This window comes from Cyprinodon tularosa, unplaced genomic scaffold, assembly GCF_016077235.1.
Source record: "Cyprinodon tularosa strain WSP-4 unplaced genomic scaffold, ASM1607723v1 ctg375, whole genome shotgun sequence".
In the NCBI taxonomy this organism is placed as follows: Eukaryota; Metazoa; Chordata; class Actinopteri; order Cyprinodontiformes; family Cyprinodontidae; genus Cyprinodon; species Cyprinodon tularosa.
In genome coordinates this window covers 643,156-669,140 of record NW_024039091.1, presented here as the reverse complement: position 1 = coordinate 669,140, position 25,985 = coordinate 643,156, and the positions used below count along the sequence as shown (strand labels likewise).

General features: G+C 39.8%; 1 protein-coding gene across 4 annotated transcripts in view; it reads left to right on the top strand.

The window, feature by feature from the left end:
* Window positions 1–25,985, top strand: part of mtss1 (MTSS I-BAR domain containing 1) — a 93,682-nt gene that overhangs the window by 29,777 nt on the left and 37,920 nt on the right. For all 4 annotated transcript variants that reach the window (XM_038296701.1, XM_038296698.1, XM_038296697.1 and 1 more), the window contains exons 2-3: window positions 5,377–5,438; window positions 17,978–18,051. In XM_038296701.1, coding sequence (XP_038152629.1) covers window positions 5,377–5,438; window positions 17,978–18,051 — 136 coding nt within the window. The remainder of the gene's footprint in view (window positions 1–5,376; window positions 5,439–17,977; window positions 18,052–25,985) is intronic.

The following is a 25,985-nucleotide window of genomic DNA, read 5'->3' as shown; positions in this document are numbered from 1 at the left end:
TTAGAATATCATGAAAAAGTAGATTGATTTCAGTAATTCCATTTAAAAAGTGAAACTTGTATATTATATTCATACATTACATACAAACTCATATATTTCAGATGTTTATTTTGTTTAATTTTGATGATTACAAATGACAACAAATGAAAATCTCAAATTCATCATATCAGAAAATTAGAATATTACTGAAGACCAATAAAAACAAAGGATTTATAGAAATGTTGGCCAACTGAAAAGTATGAACATGAAAAGTATGAGCATGTACAGCACTCAGTATTTAGTTGGGCCTCCTTTGGCCTGTATTACTGCAGCAATGCGGCGTGGCATGGAGTCGATCAGTCTGTGGCACTGCTCAGGTGTTATGATAGCCCAGGTTGCTCTAATAGTGGCTTTTAGCTCTTCTGAATTGTTGGGTCTGGTGTATTGCATCTTCTTCTTCACAATACCCCATAGATTTTCTATGGGGTTAAGGTCAGGAGAGTTTGCTGGCCAATTAAGAACAGGGATACCATGGTCCTTCAACCAGGTACTGGTAGCTTTGGCACTGTGTGCAGGTGCCAAGTCCTGTTGGAAAATGAAATCTGCATCTCCAAAAAGTTGGTCAGCTGCAGGAAGCATGAAGTGCTCTAAAACTTCCTGGTATGTGGCTGCGTTGACCCTGGACCTCAGAAAACACAATGGACCAACACCAGCAGATGACATGGCACCCCAAACCATCACTGACTGTGGAAACTTTACACTGGACTTCAAGCAACGTGGATGAAGTGCCTCTCTTCTTTTCCTCCAGACTCTGGGACCTTGATTTCCAAAGGAAATGCAAAATTTACTTTCATCAGAGAACATGACTTTGGACCACTCACCAGCAGTCCAGTCCTGTTTCTCTTTAGCCCAGGCAAGACGCTTCTGACGCTGTCTGTGGTTCAAGAGTGGCTTGACACAAGGAATGCGACAGCAGAAACCCATGTCTTTCATACGTCTGTGTGTGGTGGTTCTTGAAGCACTCACTCCAGCTGCAGTCCACTCTTTGTGAATCTCCCCCACATTTTTGAATGGGTTTTGTTTCACAATCCTCTCCAGGGTGCGGTTATCTCTCTTGCTTGTACACTTTTTTCGACCACATCTTTTCCTTCCCTTCGCCTCTCTATTAATGTGCTTGGACACTGAGCTCTGTGAACAGCCAGCCTCTTTAGCGATGACCTTTTGTGTCTTGCCCTCCTTGTGCAAGGTGTCGATGGTCGTCTTTTGGACAACTGTCAAGTCAGCAGTCTTCCCCATGATTGTGTAGCCTATAGAACTAGACTGAAAGACCATTTAAAGGCTTTTGCAGGTGGTTTGAGTTAATTAGCTGATTAGAGTGTGGCACCAGGGGCCATCAATTTTGAACCTTTTCACAATATTCTAATTTTCTGATATGATGAATTTGAGATTTTCATTTGTTGTCATTTGTAATCATCAAAATTAAACAAAATAAACATCTGAAATATATGAGTTTGTATGTAATGTATGAATATAATATACAAGTTTCACTTTTTAAATGGAATTACTGAAATCAATCTACTTTTTCATGATATTCTAATTTTATGACCAGCACCTGTATAACCACCACTGTTCCCAGCAACCTCAATAGGCTGTTATATTCATGCTGATTTTAAACAGTTTCTACCTTCAGTCAGTTAAATAACCTGCTGCTGTCATTTTGCACATCTCTGATGTTGATGCTATTTTCAAATATCCTTTACTGTTAAAATGTCCAAAGCTGGATATTGGTTATTTATTCTCCAGGTGCACAGTTTTTATATTGATAAAACACTTTACAGTACAGTATTTTTTTTTATCTTTTAAATTCTAACTATTATGTTATTCTTAGACATTTTTCTAAGGTCCACCAGAATTTCCCCATTGTTGGGCAATAAAGGGATTTTCTATTCTATTCTAGTCTAGTCTAGTCTAGTCTAGTCTAGTCTAGTCTAGTCTAGTCTAGTCTAGTCTAGTCTATTCTATTTTAAAGGAAAAGTCCAGTCAGCAAGGGATAATCAACGGATCATTATTTATACCTAAAACTAATACTTTCGCAGTGATTTAATTAATTTAACGTTAATCAGTAAAAAAAAAAGAAGAATTTTTATCACGATCACTGAGTCTGGGAGCGGCCATTTTTGCCTAAATATAGTAACCCCTCCCTCCTGCCATCTTCCAGCAGTGACATCACGGTGCGGTAAGCCTAGCGCCATTCTCCCCGCTTTACAAGCTAAATCAATGGGAACTACTAGACACATCTGCAATCAACAAAAATTATTGAAGATTTCCAGAGGACTTCACCATTGAAATTCACCAGAGCTATAGTGAAACTGACAATGCCCACGTGCATGGCAGCTGGATGCTGGAATACATCGGGTAAAAGTGGAAAAAGTTATTCCACCTTTCTGATTCCTGATCCTCCACGGACGGGTTGGTCGTTGGATCGCCAACCTGAAGAGGGAGGATTTGCCATCGAACTTCTGGCCAGAGAAAAAAACCCGTAATATGTAGCCAACATTTGGAAGAAGAATGTTTTCAAGATGACTTGGATAATAGCGCGTTGTGACAAACACCAGATACAGCACTGGGACTTGATCAACAGCCGATACCGCACCGTGACGTCACAAACCAGTAGGTGGCAGTAGTGTTCTTGACAAACATGGATGCCTCCAGTAAAGCACATTCACATGAAAATTACTCTGAATTAAAAACACTGATCATTTATTGAACTGTTTGTAATAATCTTTATATTTAAAGGACTTTCAGAAGTTTGAATTCTGAATATGGCCGGACTTTTCCTTTAAAACAGCAGCTCCACTCTTTAACTGTGAAACTTTTTATTAATATAACCCTTGTTATTGTCACAGCAGGTGTTTATTAGGCTCCTTATGGCAGCTTTTAATAAATGTCTTTATCTTTTGCATGTTCCTTCGTCCAAAGCGTCGTCACTATTTCCTTTGTAGAAGGTGCAGTGTTGTGGTCACACTAAAATAGATACGAACAGACAGCTGTTTGTTTGGCAGCTGCCTGGGGAACCCCTGCAGACCATCAGCGACCTCCAAGGGTCACCTGGTCCTAATTTAGCCACTGCTGCTCTGAAAGCTCTTTGGGCCCCGATGCCACGTCTGTCTGTGGTCTCCCGGAGCTGCGGCAAGAATATTTAGTCTGCGACTCACCGTGACATTCCTGGCAAAAACAACAGATCTCTGGAGAATTTTATGTTGAGGCGAGAAATGGTGGGGGAAAAGGATAAGACCTTCAAAAGTAAAAGCAGCTGTTTGTTTGGTTTGGTGCCTGACACTCTGGTGTAAACCCATTTTCACCGTCTTCTTCAGTCACAACTGCAGCTAACCGTTACGTAATGTCTGCTGAACGGTTGGACATGCAGGATGGGTTAATGGTACGCCAAATGTAGGATATCAGATCATTTGGCGTGAAGAATGACTGGTAGGAATCAGCAGAAACAGGAGAATAAAATATTTACTGTGGTTCTGGCGTTAATAATGTCCTCATAACGTCTCAAAGAGACAGAGGATTGAAGGAAACCCTGAGTGAAGTAAAGGCAGTCCTCCTGCGCCGAGGGGTAAGAGAAATAATCACTTCCTGCTCCGGGTGGACCTGCTGTCTGCTCCTGCTGCAGACAGTAACCCAGTGGGTCCCGGGCTGCGTGGTGCAGAGTTAAGAGGCTAATGGTGTGTTAATGGGTTAAATCGGTATTATCCTCACCTCAGTGCCCCAGCAGAGCCTGAGAGCAGACAGGCTGATCTGGATTCAGGGAAAAGGGAAAGTAGGATCTGGGCCCAAGTTTAGGCAGATTCCTCTAGATCAGGAAAACAACCTAAAGAGCCAGCTTATTAAAACTCGTTTAGAGCCAAAAATATTACATGATTTTTTTTTTTTTATGAAATTTTTTTTATATATCTGCCATTAGAATTCTGTTTTAAATAACCAAGAACTTATTGTTTTTTTTAAAATAAGGAAAAACATAAAATGATTCATATAACTGAAGCATGGATTTTGTCCTATAGGGTGTTATTTGATGTAAAAAAACAACATAATAAATCACCTAGTTGTCAAGCTGATTAAAGGAAAAATAGCTCTAAAAACATATCTCTGGTGCTTTCCAATATTTTTTATAAAAGCCCCAAAAGCGTCTAAGACTGGTATTAGTTCTTATACTACATTATTTACTTCTTTGTCTCATTTTAAGCCACTCTTAAGAGCCATTGTAGAGTGTCCAAAGAGCCACATGCGGCTCCGGAGCCACAGGTTTGCAGACCCCTGCTCTAGATCAACAGCAGCTGCTTCTTACGGATCAGTTTTCAGCTTCTGAAGGACTCTGAAGGTTTTAAGGTACCAACGTGAACTTTCTGCTACGTTCACCCCTTTAATGATCAGCTCAGGAGTTCTCTGAAGTAAAATAATGCAGCAATCATCCGATTGTTTGGTCCAAATTAGACCAGGCGTTCTGAAAAAGATTAGAGGGAGGAGCTTAATCCTGGTTCTGTCACATTCAGTCCATGGAGGTGACCAGTGCAACCTGAAGCCCACTCTGCTATGTTTATGGGCTTTATTTCAAATATTCATTATGTAAAAAAAATCAAGTTTTGGTGGTTTTTCTTCTAAATGGGCCGAACTGACGATTTATTTTCGGCCCAACGCTCTGATGCGATCTACCTGCTTACACTGCACCACTAAAAACCAGTGAGATCGAGCTGCTCTGTAGCGCTCTATCCTGCAGCCAAACAAATAAAAGGGGGATATTAAGCTCACTATACTGAACCACGCTGTCTTGGCAATTTGTGCAATTTTGTGCTGAGAGTCCTAAAAAGAAAAGGCAACAGGGTATTTGGAAAAAAAAGACATTGCTGAGCAAACGTGGCTACTACGGTCTGTCAATTTACAGACAGCACTGCATTTCACTCATCGCATCTCTGCCACGCTGCTGGCTTTACGTCTGAGAGGGAGAATAAAAAGAAGAATCCTTTTTTGCACATTTGCCTACGATGGTCGGGAGAAAATCAAAAATGTTTGATTTGACATGGTTGCGAACCTTCCGCCACAACAATCCCGCCCCCCTTAATAAACGACCAATCACATTCACTCCTGTAAAGTCGGAGAATTCAGAAATGCAACCTTCGCTTTAATCTATATCTATATATCTATAGATGGATAAATAGATATATATGGACACTGGATCCTAGAGAAGCAGCAGTGTGAGCGGGTTCTGACCCCTTCCTCAGCAGAACCAGTTTCTCTCCAGGTCCAATCAGAACTTTCTTTGAAACAAATGAACCTTGTGAAGCTTAGAGATGTGAATTCACCTGATGTTTCTGTGTTTCCCTTTGCTTGCTGCAGGCCAGTTATCCCACCTGGGAGGACTTCGTATCCAAAGGAGCCAAACTGCAATCCCAGCTCAGGTAAAATTCAAACCCACATTAAAAGGCAACAGGTTTCACCGGGCCAATGTTATTCAGACAGATGGTAGTGTGAAACAATAAAGCTCACTGACTACGCCCTGGCTTCCTGACATGTTAGTCTCCATTGTTTACTTTTCTGATTTCTGCCGCACTGGTGACATCATCAGCGCTAACCCAGCTTGATGGCGTCACCAGGCAGTTAGCCGGGGAAGGAGAAAGACCCCACGCAGCGAGGGGCTAGACCAGCTTTATTAGCCAATGGGAAGGGAGCCAAATGCTGATTGTAAGCGGGTCGACCTGTATTTAAAAAACCGGGTTTAACTAGCTATTTTCGCTGGGAAAGAGGCTTTGGTCAATTATTGTTCATGTATTGGGGAAGATAAAGATAAACTTCATCTCCCAGCATGTTGGAACAATCAAAAGGAAAAAAAGGAGTAGGCTTGAAGAGGCAAATAAGAAGATTTGGGTACAACAGAGAATTAATAAAACAAAAACAGTCTAAAACCTGCAGGGTAGGGGTCTCTGAGGACCGGGGTCTCTGAGGACCGGGGTCGGGAACCAGTGATGTAGATGAGGTTGGGGTTTACTGACAGCAGCACAGGAGACCCAAGAATCCAGAAACAGTTTCTACTCTGATGCTTTTAGTCTGTTAGACTTCATATCTTTCTTTCTTTTAATTAGTAAGCATCTTAAACCGGAAACTGAGTCCTGATTTCATCCCACAAATGCAAACGGGATTTGGTATGATGATTAAAAATCCTTGGATCCTCGATGCAAAACAAAACGAGAAAAAACAAAAACTGCTTTGATGTCTAAAACCTCTTTAGGCGTTTAAATATTTGCCTAGTAAAATGCTTGAGGCTGGACGGAGCTCACTTAACCTTTTCAGGTACAACTTGTTCTGGTGGCTCTTAATGGTGTGATTGACGAAGAGGCATAGCAGCTCAGAGGTGCAGCTGCAAAGGTTTTCTGTCAGGAAGGTCGTCACATTTTGCTCTATAGAACCGGTTTAGTTGTCTGAATCAAACATTCAACCCTCTCAAAAAGTGGTATCGTTCTGCAAAAAAAATGCAAAAAAACAATGAAAACGTTTCTTTTAAAAACACATAATCTTAATAGAAAACACTTTAAAAGGGACTTTAAGCATGGCTTCTGCAAGGCTATAGGACAGAGGACAAATCAGAGGGGTCCGAATAAAGAAATCCTCAACCAAAGGTCCAGAGACATTTTTTATTATATTCTGTTACTTTAAACTGAATTTAACACTGAAATAAAATGCAGGTGTTTATTCATACATGTTATACAGGGAATTTTAAAATAAAAATATCAATGTAGAGAACAAAAATAGTTCAGTTTGGTATATATAGACAATTTCCTGACTCACTTTAAAAAAAAAATAAAACACCAAACATCCTCTAAATGTTCAGGGTCATCTTTGAGCACCATTTCACTTTTCTTTCACCAGTTCACCACAGTTCTTCCAGCAGTCCACACTTTCTCTGCTCTCTTTTTCTCATCGTCTTCTCCTTCTTTCCCATCGCCAGGCTTGCCACAGGTTTGCCTGCTGTGTCTAAAAGAAGCAGCAGCAGCAGCAGCAGCTATGCCCCGCCCCCTTCCACAGACACTCTGCTGCACCTCTCCAAAACTGTAGATGACTGCAGACAGAACGCGCGAGAACGCTGGGACCCTTTTTCCACCTGGATCCCCGCTCTTTTTGGCCCTCATGTCCCTCCGTTGTCGGACAAACTTGCCCCCACTTCCTCACCGCCTCGGCCGTATCTAGACCCACAGCTAGTTCCTGATCGTCTCTCCTGCGTTGTGGCGTGGAATAACATAGCGCAGACCATGCTTCAATATTGAGCATAAATCAAAAATATCTGCGACAAGCTCACTGCGACACACTGCTGCAGTAGCATAACCAGGCTTTTTTTCTGCCCTCTTTAGCCGGTCGTAGTCTGTTAGCTCTGCCAGCCAGCAGGATGAAAGCAGGATGTTAGGATTATGTAACATGTTTATCACTGATGCTTTGTTCCTTAACTCACATCAGTAATGAAACACCTCTTCAGATGTGACATGAAATCTAAATTTTGTCATCAGAGGGTTTCATGTCTCCACTCTGAAAGCAGTAGCCTCAGGCATCAAGTTCTCATGTCAGATGGGATCCTCTGTGTTAACAGGAGAGAAAACTCCAGACTTATAATTAGTGTTTTTGAAGGTGAGTGCTGGCTGGTTCTGTGGTGAGATGTAAATATGTAATGAGACCTTAATTAGCTTTTTCTATTGAGAGAGATGTATCTATATATCTGTTGTGTGATGTCACTTAGTAGATAGATAAATTGGTATGATAAAATAGAGATTTCTATTTAAATATCAGAGAGGTCTTAGTGCAGATTAATGCGATGTTTACTTTATTTTAATGTTTTTTCTTTAATTTTCTTCCTCGGCTATGGACAACCGTTTTAAACGTGATCTAAACATCCCTTTTAGCGGCCCATTAGCAAAGCCTGATTTTAAAACGTGCACCGGTGAGGTTAGATGAACTTTTTTTAAACATTCAGAGACCATCGATTCAGAGACCACTGATTTATTGCATTTGCACTTGCACTAATGTCGTGACAGGGTAATACGAGATTGTCTAACCGCAAAGGCCGCGATTCGACGGGTCACGTGATCGGGGCTGACTTGCTAGCAAAGTAGCAAGGAGGAAACGTAGATACTCGTATGCGAGTAACATGCTGAACTAGGGCTGGGCGATATAGAAAAAAAGCTTATCGATAAAAAAAAATGCATATTGATCGATATCGATAATTATTGAAAAGATTTGAAACCATATTTTATGTGCAGCTCTGCCTGGACTTTTTATAATATTGCTAAATGATTTAATTTTAATAAAAAACACAAACACAAACTTCGAATTAAATCTTTATTTAACCAACTTTTAACCATAACAGAATTGTTTTAAAGGAAAATAACTTAAGAGACCTGAGTTATGTTATTAAATACTGACAAAGAATAAACTAAAGTGACCAAAACAAATATAACATATAAATAAATGCCCCCCCACCGCCGCCGCCGCCCCCGTTTCCTGCTTTAACCTGAGTTATTACTTTGAAGTTTCTGGCCCCTCAGCATTTTTTTCTCAATTGATAGAACTATGTGGGAAACTGCCCAGAACTGAAAATATATATAGCCTATATTTCCCGAAGATTCCTCGGAGGAGAGCCGCGCCGGGGCCTACACAGCTCGTACTTCTGCGGGTGTGAGCGGCTGAGATGATAAAAAAAAAAAAAAGTTCGTTGTGTTATCAGACTTCGTTTTCACTGGACACATTTTACATTTTACAGATGACTGTGGTTTGTTTTTGGTCCGACTTGCCATGACCGAAATACTGCCAGACTGCCGAACTACAAAAACCCTTCTTTGAAACAATTTCCTCCGCCTTTCCTTGCTGCATCTTCATGTGCTCTGTGTTGTGGTTTGAGAGGGCGGCGCTTGGTGACGGCATGCCTGGGTCCGCGATTGTGATTGGTTGGGAGGAAGCAGTGACTAGCATAAACCTACATGCTAGGCTACAATGAGAAGGAAGGAAAACTGCGTTTCTTTTTTATCGAACTTTTATCGACCCTCTTTTTTTCTATTGCGCCACACGTCTATCGATCGATATATATCGTTATTGGATTATCGCCCAGCCCTATGCTGAACAATGGCCTCAGACTTGACCAAAAACCGACGCAACTGACGGTGTGGTACCAAAGAGGAGCGGTACGTCACTTGTGGGGAATTATTTTGGGTTTAAGAAAGAGGATGACATTTGTTTGCTAAACCTTTCCTGCACTTTAGTATGTGTGATGCAACTGACTGGAGATCGATTAATATTATTATTTTCGTATCTTATTTTATTTATTTATTTATAGACTGTCCTGTTAAAATCTGTCAGTGTTTAACCCTGTAATGCCAAATGTATCATACTTGATACATACAGTTTCTGAAATGTTTTGCGTCTGACACCTTTTGCATAATTTAATGGTAAAAACTTTGCTCAAAATCCTATTGTACACAATCAGATATACCTGATAACAGAGGGCAGAAGACTACACAAAAAATAATCTGGACTTATCGCATAGTAATAAATTATTAATATCAAAAATTTATTTCAGTTTTTTCTTTTTACATATTTTGTTAAAAGGCCAAATAAGGACTTCAAACAAAAAAAAAAGTAATTTTCTGTTTTGTTTTATTCTTGGATCAGGCTTTAAAGGGTTAAAAGTGGAGTCCATATGTTTATGTATCATGAAACGATAAAAGAGATGTTAATAAGGTAAAGCCACAGATCTGTTTCCTTTATTGTTGTAATCTGTGCTTTAAATAAATCTGATTATTATGAAACAGATTTGTTTGTATATGTTTAAAAAGAAATTAAACTGGAAAAAATTATTTTTTAAATCGTAATATTAAGCCAAAAAATTGCAATAATTTCCAAAATCGTTCTGCCCTGATGCCTCATCAGTTCCCTCTGGATCAGCAAACCAACACAAAGCTGCCGTCTGAAGGTCGGCATGGATGTTATTGGTTACATTTATTTTTAAAATTCTGTTAGAACTGAGCTCAGAGATGCTCAGTTATTATCCCTGAAAACATGCGATCAGGTGACGGCGCTTTCAGTCCTGTGTTTGTGCGTCGACTGGTAAAGAAGCACAACCAGACAAAAGCTCCATTGATGGAGAATGTGTGGGCCTCAGAAGGTTTCCAGTTTCACTCCTGGCATAAAGCTTTGTAGGTTAATGTCTTCTCATGTGGCTCCTTCACTTATGCTTCCATGTTGAGGATGAGAGGAAAACCCCAGCATGGCGGCTTAATGACTTACCTTCTGTTGCGTCTCGTCGTTGTGTTGGATTTGACAGTAGAGGTAGATGATACATCTGCCAGGTGATTTTTCAGGCTGATATTAGTGGGGTTTTTTGTTTTTCTTATATTGGTGTAGATCGATATGCTCATGCATTCAGCTGCTATGCTTTGAAATCACGTGGAGCTTAAATGATGCATTGCTGCTTCCTCCATTTGCCGGCCAGCTGTAAAGGACTCATAACCCGGTGATTTTCTTATGCAGTTCTTCTAAAATTGGATTCAAATTCATGTTTAATCTTTTTTTGGGAAAAAAAATAGAATAAATGCAGCCTGTTTTTATACAATTTTTTTCTCAAGACAGAGTATGAATATATGACTTGTGTTTATGCGTTTTCCTGTGGATGTAGGCGTCACTACCGATCAGCATACATCTGGGTCCCCCTCGATTTTACTTCATAAAAGAGACCAATACTCCTTTTTTCTCCCCAAAAAGAAGTGTACTAAACTACACTTTAAAAGGTTAATAATTTATTATTTATTTGTCCCGTATGTCCCTGTGTTGCTCTGCGATGGACTGGCGACCTGTCCAGGTTGGACCCCGCCTCTCGCCCGTAGATAGCTGAGATAGACACCAGCACCCCTCGCCACCCTGCTTGGGTTAAGCATGATGGAAAATACTTGCCGTTTTATCACTTGTCTTTGCCCGATCATCCCACAAATGGGATCCTACACGACTTCCAGCAGCTAGCTTTTTCTGCTTTGCATTTATGCATAAATCTAGCCTTTTCAAGTTTTATTTTTGTTTCTCATTTTAACCTTTAGGGTTGTCACGATACTAAACTTTTCAACTCGATACCGATACTAAGGAAAATATATTCGATACTCGATACCCTTTTCGATATCACAAGGATAAAAACAAAGACTCCAAAATTCAACAGAAATATTTTCATTAATAAATAAAATACAATAAATAAACACAATAAAGGTTGTATGCTGTGCACAATATTAAGCAAGCTTGATAAAAAACTTATAAAATTAAAATTAAGTGTTCCTTCCTTGGCTATGCTTTGCACACATAACAATGACACTAGCCGAACCGGTTAAGAAACAAAAATAATTCTCAGCAGCTGCACCTCTTACAAAAAAATAGTCTGAAACTGAAAAGTGCACAGAATTATTCAATCACACAGTGTTCTGAAAGTGCATTGTCCTCTATTCTGCACTTTAGATGAATGACTGCTTAGGTGCCACTGGTGACGGCACTGTATCGATACTTTTAAAAACAAGTATTGTATCCGGATACAACATTTCAATATCGATACTTTTTTGAGTTTCGATACTTTTGACAACCCTATTAACCTTATAGTATATCAAGCATAATCTACTGAAATAAGCATCTAAAATGCAGATACACATGGTTTAATAATATTTAGCTGGTGTTCTGTCAGATGAGCATACCCGGGAAGAAAAAAAAAAAGGACTTTAAACTATCTCAACAAAAAACAATTTAACTTTAATTTTTGGAGTTTTTGAAGCGTAAGGCGATCTGACCTTAAAATGTTTCTTATTTTCGACATGTCTAAAGCAATACACGCCCGTCGAAGTAGTTTAAAGCAGCGGTCCCCAACCTTTTTTTCACCACGGACCGCTATATGTCAGACAATATTTTGACGGACCGGCCGGGGTGGGGGTGGTTTGGGGTAAAATGATACGACTGGCATAAAATCACATACAAACAGCATAAAAATAAAACAACAAGCCGGTCCCATCTAGGCGTAATCGGAGACAATGACAGACGAAGTGTGCTCCTGATGTCCAGTCTGCTCCGTAGCTTTGTTTTGGTCGCTGTAACCGCAGAAAATCCCACTTTACAAAGATAGGATGTTATAGATAGGATGAGTCTTGAACTGAATTAATCTGTGTCAAGAGGCACTGATGCACTGACTGATGGAATTGGGAGAGAATACCGCACTTTTTTATATTTTTCAAAATAAAACATCACTCAGATTCGTCAATAAATTTTATATATATATTAGGGCTGCAACAACGAATCGATAAAATCGATAAAAATCGACTTTTAAAAGCGTTGGCAACGAATTTCATCATCGATTAGTTGTGTCGCGCGATTATTGCGTCATCCGCCGCGCCGTCATCACTGCCTCTTGACTGAAAGAGGAAGAAAAAAAAATATGGCGGAGCGAGTCAGCGCCGCAGGAGCAGTGTTGCCAACTCAGCGACTTTTCAGACCCCTCCAGCGACTATTTTTCAAAAAAGCGACTATCGACAAATTTGGCGACTTTTTTCGGTTTCACTGGCGGCTTTTGGAGACTCTTACGTGAAAGCATGTATCATTCCTACTCTGCCGTGGGGCGCCTCCCCCTGCTCCCGCAGGAGTCCCTCTCAGCGCTGCAGTCAGAGCCTCAGCGTCCAGACTGCAAATGAAGCGAGCGCCGGGATTGACGGCGCAAATTGATCACAATAATTAAAATAGTCTGCGCTTTGTAAAGCGAAAAAAGTGATAACATGCAGCTTTTTTCAAAAGAAATTAACATGGCACGGAACCACCATGTTTGTTTGGTTTTAAAGTGGGGAAACGTAACGTTAGTTTCTCAGGTAGCTCATCTGATGCTTTCCTTACCGTGTTAGTAGGTTACAGACAGTGATAAGGTTGGCTACTTATTTTACTTTTAATTTCATTTGAATTAGCTTAAGCAGCGTTTACATTTACTTTATAAATAAATTAACTTGCAAATTATGAGGGCAAGGCTTTTAAAGTTGAAATCTTCTGGCAAAGATAAAGTAAAGAAGATCCTGCAATTTATGGAAGTAAAGCAGAATAAAATCCAGCAAGATCAGTAATATGTCAATTAATTATCTGCCACATTCCCATGTAAATATCTGTCTTTGGAGGATGTGTTTTTTAGCACCCCTAGTTCTCTCATTTTTATTCCAAATACAATTTATAATTTGAATCACAGGGCTATTTTTATCTCTATGGTTCAGTATTTTCTCAAGTAGCAACTTTAACTGCTGTACTTTCCTGTCTTAAAAGGCAGAACTCTTCTAGTCTAAATAAACTCATTTGTTGAAATGGGGGGGCCTATTGTTTGAGCCCCTTAGGGGCTTTTAAAAAACAAAAATGTCTTTTTTTGCGCTTTATGAAACAAAGTACCCTATATTTTGTGGATGTACAGCTACATTTCTCATGTAAGTTTGCGTAGTTTTAACACAAACATTTATTTTTCATATTGCACCAGTACAGTTAATGAGCAACCTGTACTTGTGTGCTTGTTTGTTCTGTGTAAAATGTATATTTTGGAATAAAGAGGTTAATATAAAAAATATTTTTTGTCCGATTCATCGATTAATCGAAAAAATAATCGTCCGATTCATCGATTTTTAAAATAATCGTTAGTTGCAGCCCTAATATATATATATATATATATATATATATATATATATATATATATATATATATATACTTTTTTTCTGTGGGCCCGGTACCAAATGGCCCAGGGTTGGGGGCAGCTGGTTTAAAGTATATTTTTCATCCAAAACTAAAGGGATAAACACAAATCTGACGTCTTGCACATGCGTTTTGACTATGGGTACGCTGACCTGAAAGGAACATGGAACTGCTCTGAGTATGTCCCATGATGACATCAGTTTAACAGAGAGAATGTAAAAAGCATCAAATTGTCTCAGAAAAGTCATGAAATGTTTCGACATGTGGTTTAGCATTCTTTGGTGATTTAAGGATAGAAAGAAATACTTTTAGAACCATGATTACACTGTTTATGGCGACCTGGATGCATATCTCTTTGCACATGAGCAAATGAGCTAATGGTGCGGATCGGGTAGTGACCGTAGCGTTAGCAACATTAGCCGTTAGCCTTGAATTGTTTACTATTGTTATCACATGTTAATTAGTGACCGATCAGCAGGTTTCAACTGAACCTTTTTAAAAAGAAGAGGTTAGATTTCTGGATGATGACTCCATCATTTTGTTTTTTTAACTGAGATTTTTATCAGCGTTTTTTCCCCCAGGAGAATGGAGAAGAAAAACCAATTTCAGAAATTCAAAAATTCATCCAAACAACTAATATCTAGATAAACAGCATCATCATTTATAAGAAAAAAAAAATCTATCATTCTATTGCTACTTAAAAAACACCTCAACTGGATTTTCTTTCCTCATAGATTTTCCACCAAATTCAGATCAACTTTATTTCACTTTTTATCTTCAGCCTCCCTGAGAGACGACCGTTTGGTTTGTTAAACAAATATTTTCATAAGATATTTCCATGCAGCTGCCTGTGAGCTTCTTTCCAGTAAACCCGTTAAAGGTTTAGGCGTTGTGGTTGATAAGGTGCATGTTGAGGTGCAGCGACGGCCTCGTGGTTGGAGCAGAGCGCTGTGAAACAATATCCCACTTTCAGAACAGAACCAGAACCCTTCCCCCTGCCAGAACCCTGCCTCGCTCCGATTCACCCAACGTGTTGAATATTTTTAAGGGTTGATTTCAGAGGTGCCAGTAATGACCTATATTCTATGCCAAGCAGGACCGGATTTAGGAAAATTGGGGCCCTAGGCAAAGACAGGCAGGGGGCCCTCTGAATTGAGAAGACAACACATCAAACAGACCCATTCTACAGATAGAGAAATGTTAATAGAATAGACATCCATTATCTGTTCTAGGTTGTGTCCCTCTCTTCTTGTCCCTTTTCTTCTTGTTTTCCTCTCTATGTTTTGTACTCAGCTGACTTTTCCTGCTGTCTCTAAAGGAATGAAAGATTTTTTCCAAGCACTAAGCTCACTTAGCTGATTGCTCCTTCCTGTGTTTCCAAAAAGGCCAAAGTAAATAACCCAGTCCTTCTTTTCACTGTAGACAAGCCATGATCTGCTTATCTGTTCTCCATTTTTCATTTGGATGAAATAATAGCTGCATGAATCATGAAAGCAGACAAGATAGAGGAGAGCAGGAGGCGGGGTTACCAATCTACTTGCTCTGGAGAGCAGAGTTCGCTGCTTTTAGATGTTGTCTCCAAAGTCTCCAGTAGTAGAAAAAAGTCGCTAGATTTGGTGCTAGACGCTTTTTTTGAAATCAAAGTGCTAGAGGGGTCTGAAAAGTGGCTAAATATAGCGACTAAAGCGCTAAGTTGGCAACACTGCTCTTTGCATCGTTTGTTTTCAAATGGTTTGAAAATCCCCGAAGCAAAAGGTGTCATTAGTCGTTCAACGGACGCTGCCTTGGTCCGCTTCGGTTCCTTGGAAGCCCAAAACTCATTCACACTAGGGCTGAACGATTTAGCCAAAAATCGAAATTGCGATTACTTTTTAACCATAATTGCGATTTTATTTTCATTACTTTTGCATCACCCCAAGCTTGTAGATTCAGTTTCAGTTTTTGGAAAGCCTGCTCTCTTAGAATCCATTGTTACTGGATTTTACTGTAACTATTGTGTGGAAAAAGTCTTTATTTCTACTTGCATTCATAGATCTGCTAATAGCTGCAACTCTCTATACGGTTATGTATGGCGACAAACCCACTTAAACCATTTAAGCGCCACCTAAAGGGCTGGAGGGAGGAATTTAGTGCCTTCATCTTGTTACCGTATTTTCACGACTATAAGGCGCACATAAACGTATTTTTTTCCCCTCAAAATGTGCGGTGCTCCCTATCTGTGTTGTAACTGAGACTTTTGAGACCACCTCATTGAGGAGATGATAAAAGAGTGGCTGAGGGAGGTGAATGGAGACCAGGTGTTTTTTTTCCACTCATCACTATTGCTGTTAATCTGTGACTCCATGCGTGCCCATCTCACAGCGGATGTGAAAAACATGGTGAAACAAATTAACGCTGTGCTCGCTGTTATTCAACCGCTTGACATCGGTGTGAACCGGACCCAGCAGGTGCAGCAGAAGCAGCGAGTTTACATGCAAAGTCAATGGTTGACGCGCGTATAGGTGCAGCAAAAGGTCCCACGGCGCGTTTTGAGCAGCAGGTGCAGCGCGTCTGAGCAGCTGAAGCAGCGCGTTTGCGGATGGATTGTAGATGCTTGGACTAACGTGTCTGCTGGCTCTGTTGTTCGAGCTTTCGCAAAAGCCGGCATCATTTCCGAGGAGCCGCGCTGTACGGAAAGTGACTCTGACAGCGAAGAAGGGGAAATTGGTATGTCTGATTTAGCGCAGCTGTTTAATTCAGAAACAGAGGATGATGACTTTGATGGGTTTGATTAATACTTTGTAATAAATACATTAATAAAGCACAATCATACTCAGTTTTGCTCCCGCTCTATTTTTCTACCTGAAAACTTAATTCAACAGCAGCCTCTGGGCGGGTCTCCTCCTCTTCACCGCGGTGGCTGGCAGGTGTTTTTTCATCTAAATAATCTAAATCTTGCAGCTATATTTGCTGTGATCAGTGGGAATAAAGTAGTTTTAATATTCCGTAAAAATTCAAAAAATATGCACTGGACTTGGTTTTCAAGATTTGAAGACGTTTCGCCACCTCTCCAGGAAGCTTTCTCAATTCAAATAGTTTTAATATGTTTTTAAGTGGGAAAGTCCACCTGAAAACTTAATAATTGCAGTCAGTTCATCCAGATTATCTATTTCTGTCGGAGGCGCTCAGACCCCCACATACCAGCGGTGCACCGACAGTAGAAATCCCTTCAACAGCAGCCTCACCGCGGTGGCTGGCAGGTGTTTTTCATCTAAATAATTTAAACTGCAGGCACCAGGATACCGGCAATAAAAGCGAACATATTCCGTCGGCAGGTTTCAGGATTTTAAGTTAATTTAGGAGTGATCACAGCGCTGTGTCATCTGCGATGTGTCTGTCTCACGGCCAGCTCCCAGGTTTGATTAATACTTTGTAATGAATACATGAATAAAGCACAGTCATACTCAGTTTTGCCCCCGCTGTATTTTTAAATACGCAGTAGAGCTATTTAAAGGTAGTAGAGGACATGTACCTGTATATAAAAAACGCACCCTATAGTCCGGTGCGCCTTATGTGTGTGTTAAATACAGAAATGGGACACATAACTGGGACTGCGCCTTTTAGTACGGTGCGCCTTATGGTCGTGAAAATACGGTAAATGTGTGCCGTTAATAATCAGAGCCTCTGCGATTTGAAAACTGTGTTTGGTTAAATTGTGATTATATTGCAAATGCAATTAATTACCCAGCCCTAATTCAAACACAAACATTGGAAAATGTTTATCCTGACAAAAAAAAGTTTGGCTATAACCTTTGCTAACCTGGCGCCTATCCTGCTGCTGTGGACATTTTTATTTCAAGCTAATTTTAATTCCCTTCAGTCAGATCGAAAACAGGAGGCATACATCTGGCTGTTAGCGACCAACCCTCCTCTGGGTCATAGTATGACCTGGAACAGAACCAGGTAAAGATTTGGTGACGTTCAGAAGCGTACTTTAAATACTTTTCGCTTACTGTTTGGAAAGCTGTACTAAACACAATTAAGTTTTGTGAACATTCTGTGTATACAAAATAACTATAAAAGCTGTCTAAGTACTTTAGTGAGTTATTATTTAATGGATTTAGTTGGAGCCAAAGAATGAATAAATCTGTATTAACAGTAAAAATAAGGGTTTTCAGTTTACATCTCTATTTTTCTGTCATTTAGAGTCATTTCTGTCATTTATTGCATGCTTTTCTGTTTCTTTTAGGACGACCATCGCGGTCACTGGAGCCTTCCTGGATGCTTTCCAGAAAGTTGCAGACATGGCGACCGGAACCAGAGGTGAGAGACAGAAGTTTCTTCAGTGGGTCGGTGGGAGAAAGAAGCAGCTGCAGAAAGCTGCATCATTGTCTGTTATTCTAAGGAACTGTTTCTGCATGAAGATTTTCTAACAGTTCGTCCTCCTGCTGGTTAGTAAGTGACGCCCTCACGCTCCTGCTCTCTTCTTTGGAAGTTCCGCTAATGCTAACCTTTTGCGGTTGTTGGGATAATTATTGAAGATGTGTGAGTTTATTACACCCTGGTATGGGCTGCCTGTTAAGCAATTTCTCTGATCTGAGTAAGATTACAATTTCTATCAAAATCTGTTGTCATGTCTCCCGGTTATTTAATACATAAAAGTTAAGAGTTTGTCCCAAGTGATCTCTTTTCAGGAAAAAGAACCGGAGAGATAGAGAATCAGGGTGCAGACACAGAGCCTATCTTTAACAAAATTAGCAAACTTTAATGGCCTTCTGAGCTCCTTTGCTTCCTTCAGTCAATTCAAATCAGTTCCGTTTATTTCTATAGCGCAGATTCACAATATATCTCAAAGCACTTTACCTTTAATCAACCAGATCATACAGTCAGATTGGTTCAAAGGTTTCCTATCTAAGGAACACCAGCTTATTGCATTGACTGAAGGCAATCCCTCAAGGAGGGAAGACAGCAGACAACATAGAGGAGAGCAGGAGGCGTCTCTGCTCCGGTCTCAAGGAGAAATAGAAATTTTCTAACTTTCGGAACAATATCGTCTGATTAAGTAAGATTAACTAACTGAATCTTTTACAGATTTATCCATAAATCATCAGAAGTTTTAGTAGAAACTGTTTTCTTTAGTATTTTTATTCACCGGCTGTGACTTACTGGCCCTTAATGAAATAACCCGATCATGATGCGTATTTTAAAAAACCGCGATCAATTGAGAATAGATGAGGCTTTAAGACAGGAAGCTGCATGCAAACCGCTTCGCTCTGACATCCATCACTTTCAGTGGACATCGCAGAGCAAAGCGTAACGCAGCAGAATGGTCTGATGCATGCCGCAGTCAAAGTCAGGGCTCAATGTTAACCATCGCCCAGGGCAAGTAGTTTTTATTGTCGGGAGAGTAAAAATTTTATTGCATTTTCCCGCCGGGCAAGTGCAATCATCGCAAAAAAAAAAAAATTTATTTATCACTCAAAATTACTTTTAAATCACAGACATTCGATGAAAACGACCCACAAGCGCTGCCGGCGACATTTTTGTTGTTTTGTACACATTCTCGCGTGATTTGAAAAAGCCGCGTGATTTTCCGCTAGATGGCGTGATTTTTCTCTCCTTGGGGAGAGAATTTTGCAGAGCAGCAGCTGGATGATGAATTTAATCGATACTATAATACATAATAACTTATTTGGATTCTTTTAAAATAAGGAAGAAAAAAAAACATAAAATATATAACTGAAGCAGGGATTTTTTTTTCTGCAGGGTATTATTTTATGAAAAAAAAAAAGTGATATTAAAAAATTTAGTTTCCGAGCTAATTAAAGGAAAAACAGCTCTAAAAACATATTTCTGGTGCTTTCCAATATTTTAGTTTACACTACCCTCTGAAAACCGATCCGTGCCGAGGTCGGTTCCTTATAAATTACACGCCACGCTAGCACGGTTCCTCGCCTCCTAGTGATGATATACGGTACTACTGCTCTCTAGAGGTAAACAAGCAAACCAACATGGCGGCACCCGTAACATTCAGGAAATTTGCAGAAAATCAGGCAAAGACAGACAGACTTTGGTGAATTTATTTGATATGGTCGGCTTTTGGGAAGTGGATACGACAAACGATAGTCTGATCAGGGCTTACAGATGCAGGAAACAATGAGGTTCATCACACTGCAGGCCTCAATGTTAACGATCGCCCGGGGCAAGTAGTTTTTATTGTTGGGAGAGTACAAATCGCAAAAAAATAAATAAATCAATTATTTATCGCTCAAAATTACTTTAAAATCACAGACATTCGCTGAAAGCGTTGCCGGCGCCATTTTTGTTTTTCCACTAGATGGCGTGATTTAGCTCTTGGGGAGAGAATTCTGCAGAGCAGCAGCTGGATGATGAATTTAAATTTAAAAATGTACATTACATAAACATGTCAACTTTCTTTTAGATTTTTAACATTATAATCTATATTTTTCCAAGCACACAACAGTTTAAAGCAAAGTTTAGTTTAAAAAGAATGTGCAGGAAGGATTGAAAAGCATGTTAACACGGTAATGTAGGCTTGAGCTCATTATCTGACGCATGCATACAGGTGCTGGTCATAAAATTAGAATATCATGAAAAAGTAGATTGATTTCAGTAATTCCATTTAAAAAGTGAAACTTGTATATTATATTCATACATTACATACAAACTCATATATTTCAGATGTTTATTTTGTTTAATTTTGATGATTACAAATGACAACAAATGAAAATCTCAAATTCATCATATCAGAAAATTAGAATATTGTGAAAAGGTTCAAAATTGATGGCCCCTGGTGCCACACTCTAATCAGCTAATTAACTCAAACCACCTGCAAAAGCCTTTAAATGGTCTTTCAGTCTAGTTCTATAGGCTACACAATCATGGGGAAGACTGCTGACTTGACAGTTGTCCAAAAGAAGACCATCGACACCTTGCACAAGGAGGGCAAGACACAAAAGGTCATCGCTAAAGAGGCTGGCTGTTCACAGAGCTCAGTGTCCAAGCACATTAATAGAGAGGCGAAGGGAAGGAAAAGATGTGGTCGAAAAAAGTGTACAAGCAAGAGAGATAACCGCACCCTGGAGAGGATTGTGAAACAAAACCCATTCAAAAATGTGGGGGAGATTCACAAAGAGTGGACTGCAGCTGGAGTGAGTGCTTCAAGAACCACCACACACAGACGTATGAAAGACATGGGTTTCTGCTGTCGCATTCCTTGTGTCAAGCCACTCTTGAACCACAGACAGCGTCAGAAGCGTCTTGCCTGGGCTAAAGAGAAACAGGACTGGACTGCTGGTGAGTGGTCCAAAGTCATGTTCTCTGATGAAAGTAAATTTTGCATTTCCTTTGGAAATCAAGGTCCCAGAGTCTGGAGGAAAAGAAGAGAGGCACTTCATCCACGTTGCTTGAAGTCCAGTGTAAAGTTTCCACAGTCAGTGATGGTTTGGGGTGCCATGTCATCTGCTGGTGTTGGTCCATTGTGTTTTCTGAGGTCCAGGGTCAACGCAGCCACATACCAGGAAGTTTTAGAGCACTTCATGCTTCCTGCAGCTGACCAACTTTTTGGAGATGCAGATTTCATTTTCCAACAGGACTTGGCACCTGCACACAGTGCCAAAGCTACCAGTACCTGGTTGAAGGACCATGGTATCCCTGTTCTTAATTGGCCAGCAAACTCTCCTGACCTTAACCCCATAGAAAATCTATGGGGTATTGTGAAGAAGAAGATGCAATACACCAGACCCAACAATTCAGAAGAGCTAAAAGCCACTATTAGAGCAACCTGGGCTATCATAACACCTGAGCAGTGCCACAGACTGATCGACTCCATGCCACGCCGCATTGCTGCAGTAATACAGGCCAAAGGAGGCCCAACTAAATATTGAGTGCTGTACATGCTCATACTTTTCATGTTCATACTTTTCAGTTGGCCAACATTTCTATAAATCCTTTGTTTTTATTGGTCTTCAGTAATATTCTAATTTTCTGATATGATGAATTTGAGATTTTCATTTGTTGTCATTTGTAATCATCAAAATTAAACAAAATAAACATCTGAAATATATGAGTTTGTATGTAATGTATGAATATAATATACAAGTTTCACTTTTTAAATGGAATTACTGAAATCAATCTACTTTTTCATGATATTCTAATTTTATGACCAGCACCTGTATACACACTAGGAACCTGGAAACTTACTGAATTACAAAAAAAACTTTTAAAAAACAAACATGTTTCATTAGGGCTGGGCGATATAGAAAAAAAGCTTATCGATAAAAAAAAAATGCATATTGATCGATATCGATAATTATTGAAAAGATTTGAAACCATATTTTATGGACATTTTATCATATTGCTAAATGATTTAATTTTAATAAAGAACACAAACACAGACTTCCAATTAAATCTTTATTTAACCAGCTTTTTTAACCATAACAGAATTGTTTTAAAGAACAATAACTTTAAGACCTGAGTTATGTTATTAAATACTGACAAAGAATAAACTAAAGGGACCAGAAAAGTGACCAAAATAAATATAACAAATAAATGGAACCCAAATCCCCAACCTGGTTCAGCTTAGTTTCCTGCTTTAACCTGAGTTATTACTTTGAAGTTTCTGGCCCCTCAGCATTTTTCTCTCAATTGTTAGAACTACGTGGGAAACTGCCCGGAACTGAATATATATATTTTCCCGAAATTCCCGAAAATTCTTCGGAGGCGATGCAGAGCCGCGCCGGGGCCTACACAGCTCATACTCCTGCGGGTGTGAGCGGCTGAGATGATAAAAAATGTGTTGTTGTGTTGTGGTTTGAGAGGGCGGCGCTTGGTGACGGCATGCCTGGGTCCGCGATTGTGATTGGTTGGGAGGAAGCAGTGACTAGCATAAACCTACATGCTAGGCTACAATGAGAAGGAAGGAAAACTGCGTTTCTTTTTTATCGAACTTTTATCGACCCTCTTTTTTTCTATTGCGCCACACGTCTATCGATCGATATATATCGTTATTGGATTATCGCCCAGCCCTACGTTTCATTGATATATATACAAAAATGAATATTATGAACTGTATTTATCAAACATTATACTGGGCAAAGGAAATGTGAAAGTCAGTTTCCCAAAGGGCAAGTGGTAAAAATCCTTAAGGTCAACCCCTGAAAGTTCAAAAAAGCTGAACTTTGACTGCCGCACGGCGTCAATGGAAAGCGGCAAACACGTGCAGCGCTCACCGTGTCCCGTCTGAAAGCCCCTGTAGACCTTTGCTGTAGAAAGATGAATAAATAAAATGAAAACAACCGACGTCAAAGTCTGTTGGTTTTTGAAAGGGTTTTATTCTCTCCACCGTTAAGCGACCAGCTGCTGGGAATGCCGAGTTTCATCCATGTTTGCAAGCGCGAGATTTAACAATGTGTTCGGATTAAAGACCAAGCAATCGGATGGTGTCGTTTAAAATGGATCTAAATCATGAAAATTAAAACAGCCGATCGGGCTGTGCAGGATTATCAAACCTGCTGAGAATGACAGAGCTGTCCTCATGGTCCGTATCAGAGTGAGACTAAGCGGACCTGGACTGCTGACAGCTGCTGGAACTGAGCTGCACTCACACACACTCTGCATGCTCATAGGACTCATTCCTGTGTTCCCATCCCTCAGTGTGTGTGCTGACGTGCACGCGTGTTTGGACAGCTGCCTCCCTCTCAGCTTCCTCCTCTTTCAGCTGCTGTTTGGATCCAGGAAGACTAAACAGAACCAGAAGTAGAACAGCTGACTTCATGCTCTCAAATTTGACTCTAAAACAAATACAGCGGGTTGACTCCGCCCCCTCCGGTCCAGGTAACGCCCACAGAAGCTCCATTTCCATGTATCAGAACCAGTCTGACGGCTCTGTGCTGTGCTCTGCAAATGGTTTCCGTGGTAACGTTTGTGTCCTCATTTCTCTGACATGTGGGAAATGAAGACGCTCCGGCACTCCTTTTTTTCTTTTTTCATACCTGAAGATGGGATGTATTGGACATGGAACGTCCCTCCCTCTGCATGGGACAGAGGGACAGGCGTCCCATGGAGGCAGGCAGCGTCCTCATGTTGAGTCAGGAACATGGCTTCTTACACTAATTGGCTTAAATTTGCAACGGATATGTTAACAGCTTTAAACATGGAGTTCACCAGCCTGATGAAAGCTCACATTAATTACCTCCACCAGGGAGGTTATGTTTGGAGGAGAGTTTGTGTTTTTCCGTCTGTATTTTTACAGAATAACTTGAAAAGTAATGGACTGATTTCATTTGGGCTGTAACTAATGATTATTTTGCATTATTCGATTAATAGATTAATAATCGGATAGCGAAAGATTCCTTAGATGAGACTTTTTCTATGAAATTAAATCAGGTGAAACTCAAACCTTCCCACTTGAGGAGTTCTGGATTGAGCAGATTGACAGACCTTTTTCTTAAAGTTGTAGGGAAATCATATTAAATGTCAAATCATGTATATAATATCCCAAAATTTTGAAAATTTCTATAAAAAAAAAAAAAATTCCTGTCTTAAAATCAGTTTTTTTTCTCGTTATCTTATGCAGGCCAGTTAGTTCTATGTCAGCCTGATCACCTAAATTCGGCCAATCATATATCAACGGTCATCTTGTCGTTCATATGTCGCAGCTAATATACGCAACGGTTGAAATCAGAATCCTTTCCTTTCCCATTGAGTTGCGTCCCAGTGTTCACGGGGATGGACGTCTGTGTCTTCAGCAGGCGTAGAGCTAACAGAACTGGCAGCGGTGCGAGGCAAGGGCTCAAACATGTACGGCTGGAAGCCTTCTACACCAAACCAAGCTTCTGCCGCCCTGGCGTCCTCTTCCACAACATCTTCGTCCCCGCTTTCCTCCTCTAAATAAAAAATGGATGACAGAGGAGACTCATCCACGACCTCCGACACTAAACTCTCCTCCTCTTGCATGTTTCCTCTGTCCATAGCGTTCCTTGACAGCGTCGTTTCTAAGTCACCAATTTAGTGCTACTTGGTCCAAATGGAATTTCCCATTGGGAACCTGCTAGCACTAAGTTGCTAACTGGTTAGCAAGATGCTTCCGACAAACCAGCAACAACCAAAATGCTTGCGCACCTTCCTCCGCAAATAATCCCACCCCCTTGATAAACGACCAATAACATTCCCTTTATTCACTCGTGTAAAGTCGGGCACCACTCGGGAGAATTCGGAAATGCAACGGTTGGAACAGCCGCTTCCCTATGAATTTAAATGCAAAAGTTTATTTTTTTATTTTTTACAATCTTGGCATGATTCTATGGAAATGTTTTTCAGAGGTGCGCCTCATGCCAAAGAACAATTAATTTCAATTTGGTAATAATCCAGATCAAGTGTGAGTTTTAACTACAGGTTTAAATCCCAATTTAGTGGGAAGGTCTGCCCTCCAAGTGCTCTTCTAGTTGATGTATTTATGAATAGAACCAAAAGCTGAAAATTTTTTTGGGTGAATTTAAACTGGAAATGTAATAAAAAATGGCCTAACTGGTAAAACCTTAGAGGAGAGAAAAGGTCTGTTTCTACAGACTCACCTCAATAAAGGAGAATATGACTGAAATTATTGTTTATATCAGGAATTAAAGCAGATAAATTAAACACACTGGTGTTTTCAGGACTTTATTTATAATAATCATGATGCTTTTCTACTCACAGAAAACATTTCAGGTGAGACTATAACATTATAACAATAAAAAAAAACCCTCTAACAGGTACCCGGTTTAATGTTTATTGATGGATTTTCTTTTTCCTTCCTTTCTTTTATAAAATTTAAGCTTAATTCCTAAGTCTGTATGTCTTAATTTTACTTTATTTAGCTGTTAAAGTTATTCTAAATGTAATTACAGGAAAACAAATTCAGATGGATTCGTTCTGTGGTGAATTTATCAGCCAAACGAGTCCCTTAATCACTTTTTTGGGGGAAGAAATTGGACGGATGATTAGTTCATCCTCAGAGTTAATTTTTTTTCTAAAGGAAAAGTCAGATCAGCAAGGAATAATCAATGGATCATTATTTATACCTAAAACTAACATCTTTGTGGTGATTTAAAAAATTTAGCATTAATCAGTAAAAATATGTAAATAATAATTTTCATCGCGATCAGAGTCCAGGACCGGCAATATTTGCCCAAATATAGCAACACCTCCCTCCTGCCATGTTCCAGCAGTGAAAAACAATAATATATATATAAAAAAAT